Source organism: Notolepis coatsorum (genome assembly GCF_963971535.1).
Source record: "Notolepis coatsorum genome assembly, chromosome: 8".
Taxonomy (NCBI): Eukaryota; Metazoa; Chordata; class Actinopteri; order Aulopiformes; family Paralepididae; genus Notolepis; species Notolepis coatsorum.
Window position 1 is genome coordinate 30,373,159 of NC_140172.1, and position 10,085 is coordinate 30,383,243.

The 10,085-nt window shown below is 42.4% G+C and overlaps 1 protein-coding gene across 1 annotated transcript; it reads right to left on the reverse strand.

The window, feature by feature from the left end:
- Positions 1 to 1,215: 1,215 nt before the first annotated feature.
- tlcd5b (TLC domain containing 5b) lies at positions 1,216 to 8,029 on the reverse strand (the record flags this gene model as incomplete). Its single annotated transcript, XM_084320362.1, has 2 exons — positions 1,216 to 1,736; positions 7,840 to 8,029. The coding sequence occupies 2 exons, from the start codon at positions 8,027 to 8,029 to the stop codon at positions 1,216 to 1,218; spliced, it is 711 nt and encodes a 236-aa protein (XP_084176488.1).
- Between the last annotated feature and the right edge of the window lie 2,056 nt (positions 8,030 to 10,085).

A 10,085-nucleotide genomic window follows, 5' to 3' on the forward strand; every position in this document is an offset into this window, starting at 1 on the left:
ATGATGGTATCGTCAGCGTACACCTGGCAGCTGACACCTGGACAACTTTGCGGTAGGTCATTAATGTACATGCATGGTGAATAACAGTGGCCCAAGTACAGACCCTTGCGGTACTCCCATGCTGTTGGCAAGCAGTTTGGATTTCTCCCCATTGACCTTGACACACTGTTGTCTCCCATCCAGACATGACTTAAACCACTGTGTTGATTCTGTCGACACCTTGAAACGTTTCAACTTAGACAAAAAAACACTGATTAACTGTCAAATGCCTTTTTTAGGTCCAGAAACACTGTCCCTACAACATGTCCTTTGACTAATAGACCCTTGACCCTCTCAATAACAATTAGATGTTTCTAATTGAAATGTCAAAGGCCTCTAAATGTTCCATCAACTGTGCAGCAACAATCTTCTCTAGGATCTTTTGAAATTACAGGCAGGATGGCAATCGGCCTGTAGTCACTCGCCATGTCATTGTCTCCCGACTTCAGGGAAATCAGGGTAATTATTGCGGTTTTTCAGCTCTCTGGAAATGTATTTGTTCTTATTGACAGGTTTACTCTGGTGCTTTTAAGTTATCAATATCCTTTGCTGTTGAGTTACTCATGTTCACTATTATCTTTTTAACTATCACTGGATACACTTTGATGTAAAAATCATCTGAAAGAACATTACCATGTTCCACAGAAGATAACTGAGTTGGTTTAAAATAAGTTGCCAGTATAAATGTTAATGTTTTTATTAGCTGTTTTAAGTGTACATTTGTAAGTAAACTGTCTTTGTGAGTTGTAGTTTGAATGGACGTAGGTCAGAGATGGCGCGTTTCCAACTTCCCACCTCAGACCATAAACAAATGCAGCATTTCCACCCTGTTCCCCAAAAAATCCCAACCTGATCATGACATACTGTACAGTAAGAGCAAAATGGCCACTGTCTGAATAGGGTCAATTAGCAATAGAGGTTACCCTAAAAGGGTCAAGTCTACATGTTTTTCACATTTCTGTACACACGCTTAACAAAAAAGGACATCTTGTAAACCAGTAGAAAAATCTGACAAACATACAGTATATAAAATGATGTCTATCTAACTAACACCAGAGGTTTTTGAGCTGCCTTGTAAACGCGTTCAAATACAGCAGTTGAAACTGTACAGAAGCCTGAGAGGTACTCCAACAGCCCAGAAGTTCTGGGAGGTTTTGTCATCTCTGTCCCTCTTCATCACCCATCACATGTTTCTCCCGTGAGCGTGTCTTTTTCCAGCCATTTTTTATACTTGGCCCGACTTTTCTTGCAGGCAAACCTGGCTATGTCCACCATGAACACCCAGGCCAGCACATACATGGCCAGGCCGCCGACCTTCATGACGACCGGCGGCCTGGGCGAGGTGAGCTCGTGGTACAGCATCACGGTGCCCACGCCGACGCGCACGGCGGCGAACAGCACGATGAACAGCACGTCCACGGCGTCGCCCAGCAGGCTGTCGTAGCGGCCGAGCGTGCGGAGGAACCAGCGGCTCTGCAGCAGGGGGTTGGTGATCTCGCTGCCGAAGATGACGGCGCAGGTCTCGCAGCCGGACCTCCCCAAGCCCAGGGCCAGCAGGATGCCCAGCATGCTCATCACGTGGTGGGCCAGCATGACGGGGCCCTCGGAGCCGTGGCACACGCACCAGCCCATGTCGAAGAAGAAGTAGCCGAGGCTGACGGCCAGGGCCCAGGTCTGCAGAGCCGTGTTGTCCGTGCCTGGGTTGTGGTTTAAAAGGTTAGGGGGGGGGGAGGAGAGACTAGACATGAGACAACAGCATTGTGACACCAATACCAACACATAGTTGTAGTTTCACAGGTTCAAGCTTCTACGAGGCGATATGTCCAAACAAGACCTAGAAAAACGAATTCACGCCTTCATCTCTAGCAGGTTAGACTATTGTAGCAGTCTTTTCTCAGGCCTCCCCCAAAAAAGCAATCAAACAACTGCAGCTCATTCACGCTGCTGCTGCTAGAGGTTTAACAAGGACTAGAAAAGCTGAACACATTACACCAGACTGGTGTCACCAGTCCTCACATCTCTGCATTGGCTACCAGTGTGTCATAGAATAAACTTTAAAATACTGTTACTAGTCTATAAATCACTTAACGGGTCAGGTCCTACTGTAAATACATCTCTGAGTTTCTTTTACACTAGGGACTGGTCTGCTTACTGTTCCTAGGACCAAAACAAAACATGGTGAAGCCGCATTCTGCTACTATGCCACACATAATAAGATCTTAGATCTGCCCCAACTCTGCCTATTTTTAAGAATAGGCTAAAAAACATTGTGTGTGTTTCTGATTTTAAATGCTGCTAAACCACTGCACTCTTTTTGTTTTGTTTGTTTTAGTGCACTGAAAATAGATTTGTGAGAATGTACCGCTTTTATACTGTACCCTTCTGTGTTCCTTTTTATATATATTTTTTATTCCAGAGAATCATTATTCTTTATGCTGTGCCTTCTCCTTTTTATAGTTTTTGTGTGTACAACACTTTGGATTGCCTCCATGTATGAAATGTGCTTTATAAATAAATTGTACATGACTTGACTTGACTATGATCAACCACATAAAGCAGAAGAGAAGAGAAGTTCAGGGTCAAAGTACTGATTTATTTATGCATAATATATGTTATGTGTGAAAGGGATGATGAAATCCAGCGTTATCACCTGTTCTCATTCTTGAAGGTTGAAGTAATATCCCATGTGAGAATAAGGAACGAGAATAATAATAAGTGGAGATAATCATAACCCCTGTCTATCCGTACCCCGAATTCATCATCAATATTTCCTCCTTCCGAAACGAGACAATGTTGTCAACTTTGAACTATGCTTCATATGAGACAGGGTATGGTTGATTGCAGGCTAAATTATATGCCATTGCCATGATTTGGAAGCTCAGGTAATTTTTTTTGTAAATGTCTGTGTGAAATCTTTGTCTCGATGCAACAAAAGTTCCTCAAACAGAACTCCTCCCCGCCCCGAAGTCCACCCTCAACGACCCCACACTCACCATTGATAGCATCCCTGTCTCCCCCTCCTCCCAGGTGAGATCCTCTCCCGGAGTTTGAAGCTAAGCTAGTGGTCCATATCGGCTTCCATTCATTTGTGCTAAGCTAGGCTAGCTTGCAGCCAGATATCTTTCTACTGAACATACAGAGACGAAGTTGGTATCTATCTTCTTGTCTGACTTGTCTGAGAAGACAGTACACTAATTTCCTATAATGTTGGCACGTGTTCCTTTAAGTTGAAATGAATGGCGGACATTTTGCCATACTTCTCCAGTTCTTAAATAATACCTCCATTCTAACTCTAACTCACACCAAATCCTGGCACCACATCACCCCAGTCCTCAAAGACCTTCGCTGACCTCCTGTTTCCCACAGGATCAACTACAAAATCTTGGTGCTAACCCTACAAAGCCCTTCACCAACTGCCCCCCAGCCCCCGTATCTCACAGATCTCCCTTCCCCCTACCAAACTCTTGAGGATATACCTCAGCCTGCCTTCAAGTCACCCCCAAGCAGTGGCGAATCCTTATGGAAGCCAACGGAAGCCATGCCTCCCTATAAATTCATATCAAATATGAAATATGAAATGTGAAAAAAAAAAGATTTTTTTTTTTTTTAATATAGTTTACATTCTTTTTCATCTGTGCATCTGTGTTATATATATATATATATATATATATATATATATATATATATATATTTTTTTTTTTTTAAATGTCTCCCTCTTCTCCTTCTCACTCCCTCTAACACACTGTCAGACTGTGCTCACTGCAGCTAGTATAGGAGAGAGGCAGTGGGTAGGTCTCTTTCTCCAGGCTTCCAGCATTATAGAGTCCAAATCCGATCCTAGCCAATCAGATTCGAGCTGACTGCCACACCCTAAAAGTTTAAAACGGAGCTGGGAGGAAAACACTCAGCATATTTTCCCCCCTGGAGGCGGGGCACTCAGAAGTTCACGTTTCCACCTGACTACCTAACGTGACATCCCATTAGTAGTATAAAACTGTCACTCAGTCTAGTAGTCTACTACAAACATGTCTGAACATCATCCCCTCGCGGAATTGATTGAAAATGTTATTAACAGAGCGGGCACGTTCGAATCCTCTATTAGTGTATCTAACATTTAGCACTTTAATAGCAACTTATTTTCGCCGGCGGGACATTTACTGAGGACCAGCAGAGCACACCACTGTGGATATTATGATTTAACAAATCTATCTGGCAAGAGGAGGACCACATTATTGACCAGGTAAGCACTGAGCAGCCTGACTGACTAACTAACGTTATCAGGCAAGCTTGTACACCCTTTCATGACTGCAATGCAAGCCAGGGGCTGGAATACGCAGTCACTTATTCCTCCGTAGTAGCCAGGTTAATGTGCACCATCAAGCACTGCTTAAAAGCTAGCGGTGGGTCCAAAATATATCGGATATAAATGTCAAAGGTACCCAGCGTTCCATTAGGGTTTCACACACAGATGCGGCGGGGTTTGAAAGCTCGGCGTTGCTAATAAACATTTTAAATCATTTTTATAAACGAGCTGAGGCTGAAATGGCTGCTTCCGCATTTTACAGTAGGAACGCTCTGATGGCTGGGCGCGCCGCGCAACAGACACGTGAATGAATGAATGAATGAATGACTTAAAAAAAAATTAAAAATAAAAAAAAATGTTAATAAAAATATTTAATAATTTTTTTTTAATAATTTTTTTTGGCTTCCTCTGTTATTTTACCCACGCGACGCCACTGCCCCCAAGTCCAATCTCCACAGTTTGGGGAACAGAGTGTTATCCAAGGCAGCCCCCAGGCTCTGAAACTCACTCCTCCAAAACAAATGTTACTATCCTGCCTCAAGACCCACCTCTCTCTCTCACACACACACACACACGCACGCACGCACGCACGCACGCGCGCACGCACGCACACACACACACACCCACCCATGTGTCTGTGTTGTCTGTCTATTGTGTGCCTTACCACCCCTTAACTCATTCCCCGCCAACAATGAGTTTACTCGTTATTGGGCGCCATGCGTTGAACGCCAACAACGAGTAAACTCGTTATTTGGTCAGTTTTTTTTCGATTTTAATATTCTATTCAATGTCACGGACCTGTATGTTGTCGTTAAAAGGCATACTGGGACCCCGAGGGTGCAGTACCGGCCAGATCCGGCTAGGTGGCAGTATCGAGAGTGCAGTAAACTCTGTTCTAGACCGCGTGTTACGTTTAAATCCCTCCGGGCGCTAAATTTAGACGGAGCCGAGTAAATCGCTTCATCCGACCACTTCGAAACACATCTGGCACACTCGATCCATAAATTGTGCCAAATTATGTCCGGAACCAGATGGACACCAATACTGGAAATCGCGATGAGACAATTGGAATATTCTTTTTGGAATACCCCCGACCAAAGGTAAGGACTGATCTGACATAAATTTCAGCTTGATCCAACAATGTTTTCATATCGATCCAGCTGATCAGTGTCTGTAGTGTTCAACAAGAAAGCCGTTACTGGCCATCAAACCATAAACCCCCCCCCCTTTCATGCATTCATGATGAAACATAATACCTATTATATACATTTGATTTGGAAATAGTAGCGTGTCCAGGCAAGAAACACCAACGCTTATAGTAGAATACACCAGCTTTTCAGGAATTATCCCGGATCACTCCTAAACTATACTTATATTCACCGTGGGATAACGCGCGAACGTATGCATGAAAAAATTATCTCTTTTTTGCATGTTCAACGGAAGAAAGTCACTGTCAAAAGACTATAGTATTGTCTCCATAGTTATAATATAGAATATAGATATAGCTCTACAAACAAGGTGACGCACTCCTATCTTTAAAGCGTGGCATAGCTAGAACAGGACCAGGCTAATCCCTAGCGCTGAATGAGTTTAAAGTGACTTTGAATTTTAGAAAACGATTGAATTAACGATTGGATTGAAAACGAAATGATTAAATTGATTGATATCACGAGGAGCAACGTCTCCTCTACCAGTTCACCACCAGACACAGTGTCACATAATATAAATATATAAATATTATAAGCACTTCCTCCCTTTGACCACTGTGGCTCCTTCTGTCTGCTCTATACTTTGACACAATATATTTAGCACTCCAGCTCTGAAAGAAAGAGCTGTTCGTAATAATGTGTGTGAATAATGAATAAATCTACAGAAATCTGTGATGGCTACATAACCTATTATGTCAAAAAGGCAATAATACGGCAGGCTTAGGCCTACTTCATCTCAAAATGTCTCCTCTTATTTATTTATTCTCCAATACAGATAAAAACATGCACAGTACAATTCGTAATGGTCCCCACAGGCTCATGAATAGCCGGGCCTGATGGGGTTCATTATGGCCATTTTCAGATAATAGCCATCCATATATCACTGTCATATCTATGTATGTATAGACCGTGCTGCACCTGTGACCTTATAATCGGGCTTTATACTCTGATTTATGAATTTATATATTTTATTGTGCAGGTAACTGCTCCTGATTGGGAGCAACTGGGCCTCACCCCTGGTCAGCCCCAATAACTGATTGCTGGAACTCAGAACAACAAACCACACAAGCCTCGGCCATGAGCTGTAGAGAGGGAGAACTACCCCAAGCAATGTTGTTAAAACACAAGATTAGGTATTGATGTTTATTGAGTGACCCTGGCTGACAAGATCCTAGAAGGGGCGGCCAAAGAAATCTCAAACAGGAAGTGACGATGATTAAATAAAAAATTGGCCACCTTTACAAAATTGCAGATAATTGTCTTTAAATATTACAGACAGAAAAGTGACTGGAAAGGATGCCCAAAGAATCACAAACAATAAGTGACATGCTGCAAACAATTTAAAATAGAAAATAATTCTACAGTACATCTATACCAGGTAATTGCATTTTTAAAGGGGCAGTTCACCCCCCAAAAAACACATTTCCCCCCTTACCCGGAGTGCAATCTATCCGTCCAGATAGTTTTGATGAGATATCTGCTGTCACTCCAATACAATGGAGCTGAATAGCACTTGGCTTGTGGCGCTCAAAGCACCAACATTTATTTTTTGAAAAGCACAAAAAATACATTTGAGAAGATCATGACCCCACTTGTTGTGAGTAGTTTTATGTAGGGACTATTTTCTACCGAAGTACACCCCTAATCATTATTATTACTATTGCACCACATTGGTAAAAATGCTTATTGGGTGCGCCGTCCTTGATGTGGCTAACAGCGTCGACAGCAGCAGCTATTCTTCCTCAAACCGGTTATGACTACCACAGACGTGATGCCTTTTTCTTTTTTGTTGTTCTTAGCGCTTTTCATTAAAAAAAATGTCTTATGTACCTTAGATACTACTGCTACCATGTACTATGCATATATATGTGTTTCATTACATGTATATATACTGTACATTCATACCAATTATTAGCCTGTTCTATTCTCCATCCATCTATCATCCATAGCAACACTATATCACCAACATCATGTCCCCTTTGAACGGCCCATCTGAGGGTTCTCTCCTCCACGCCACCTGTGGTGCTTTTTTTCTTCCTATTGCTAGGTTTTTAGTGAGTCATTCCTTATCTTCATTGGGGAAAGTCTGGGAGTGTTGCATATTTGGATTTTATGGTGTTTTTTGTTTTTTATCTATTGTGATGTTTCTTCTTGAATTGTACAAGAAGACCTGTACAGCCCATGGGGGCTATTCCATATGATCTCGGGCTATACAAATACATTTGATTTGATTTGATGTTTTTTATTTTAATACATTGATACAGATGAAATGTTAGATAACCCTCTCACCTGCATGTGTGAACGGCCACGGTCCGTCTACAAAGACGACGTACGCGGTCAGCAGCACTATGAGCACGCCGTGGGACAGCGTCACCAGCCGACAGTTCCACTCTGCCCCGCGCTGGCTGCCCGCGCAGCAGAACACTAGGTACAGACAGAGCCAACCAACCAGGCTGCAGCACACTTGTAAAAGCAGCATGACTGTCTCTGTATGGAATGGGGTAGAGGCCCAAGTTATATTGATTTCAACACATATAGACACTAATAGACAATATTCTGATATAGGCCAGGCATCATCACTTGCAAGTTTACTGCTACTTCTTGTTGTGCCTGCAATTTAACTCATTGCTTTTGGCTTTTCTATGGAGGATTATTAGCATGTAATTTAAAGATATTTCCAAGTGAACAAAGAACAGATGTTAGAAATGTAAGAGCAGGCTGCTGGCCTACAGTGGAAGCCATTGTAGTGGTCCCTCATCATGCATCAATCATCCATTAGTGGCAGCCCCTGTAGTCTATGGGATATTGCCCTGGGCCTGCAGCCTATTGCCTCTGCAGCCTGTCGGGAATTGCCCCTGTAGCCTATGGTGTCTTGTCACATGCAGTCTATGGGGTATTGCCACATGCAGTCTATGGGGTATTGCCACATGCAGTCTATGGGGTATTGCCACATGCAGTCTATGGGGTATTGACACATGCAGTCTATGGTGTCTTGCCACATGAAGCCTATGGGGTATTGCCACATGCAGTCTATGGTGTCTTGCCACATGCAGCCTATGGGGTATTGCCTCATGCAGTCTATGGTGTCTTGCCACATGAAGCCTATGGGGTATTGCCACATGCAGTCTATGGTGTCTTGCCACATGCAGTCTATGGTGTCTTGCCACATGCAGCCTATGGGGTATTGCCACATGCAGTCTATGGTGTCTTGCCCCAAACTTTAATTAAATGTACTGTTTACTTGGATGGACACAAAATAGCCACTGATAATGGCTGCAGGTGGCCTCATGACAAGATAATTTCACAAACTGAATTTCCATTATATAATGTCTCTCGGGCAACCCATATCTAGACTATTCTTGGTCCACTCTGACAACTAAAGAAATAACACAATGAATTGAATTTGTTCCAAACAATTCACAAGCCACAGTGCAAGCATGCAGTCAAAAGGGCCCCATACTAGATTATATTACACCAAGTAACATTACATAATGGGATGGGCAAAAACTTTAGTTGGCTGTCAAAGTAAAAAAAAAAAAGTGTTGTATTATTCATTGTATTATTAGAATTTAGTATGATCGATGATTTGATTTGTATTATTGTAGCATGCAACAAAGATGCCCAGCCCAATTTATAGACATTATATATACACTTAAATCATTGCAATGGTGTACAACATAAAAATCAAGTACCTTTCCAGAAGCACTTATATTATGTAAGTGTATATAATATATAACTGCATTGCATTATGCATTGTTAAATACAGACCTACCGGTATACTGATGCCATGTGTGTGCAGGACACAGGCATATTGCACTGTCCACCTAAGCAGAAGCTTACCTTATGTCCTCCTCACAGTTATCATCCTAATCTCAGATACTCCTCAGAAGCAGCTCGGAGTAACGCACGCAGCCTTCAGCCCCCATTGCTGATGAACCTGACATTTCAGACCAAACGTCCTCAGCCGGGCAGCACGTTTGAAGTGGATGCAAGTTCAGTTTTCCGGACGGACAGAAATGCCATGTCTGTGCTGTAGTCAATTAGGTGATCCTACATCCCTTCCCCCTGCCTCTCAGGCTCTGATCCTCTTAAAGGATTACTGTCACTCCTTTTCTTCATATACCTGGTTTTAGACTGGCTGAGAGCAAGGTGGCCCCAGACACACACTGACACAGCGAAGATGTTTTCTTCTGTTGTTTTTAATTAGACCCGTCTGAGCTACTGTGAATGAATGAATGAATGAATGAATGAATGAATGAATGAATGAATGAATGAATGAATGAATGAATGAATGAATGAATGAATGAAAACTTTATTTAACAGATTGCAGAATGGGTACAATACAGTACGGCTCAATACACACAATTGTTAAGGGGATGCAGACCAGAGAAAGACGTTTGTCTTGTTTACATCAGGGTCCCCCATTTTCATTTCATATTGACATTTATGACATACTCAACATACATGACATTTATGGCATAGGGACATATAGGTATTTAGTACTGATACATTTGTGACATATACGGTATTCAAAT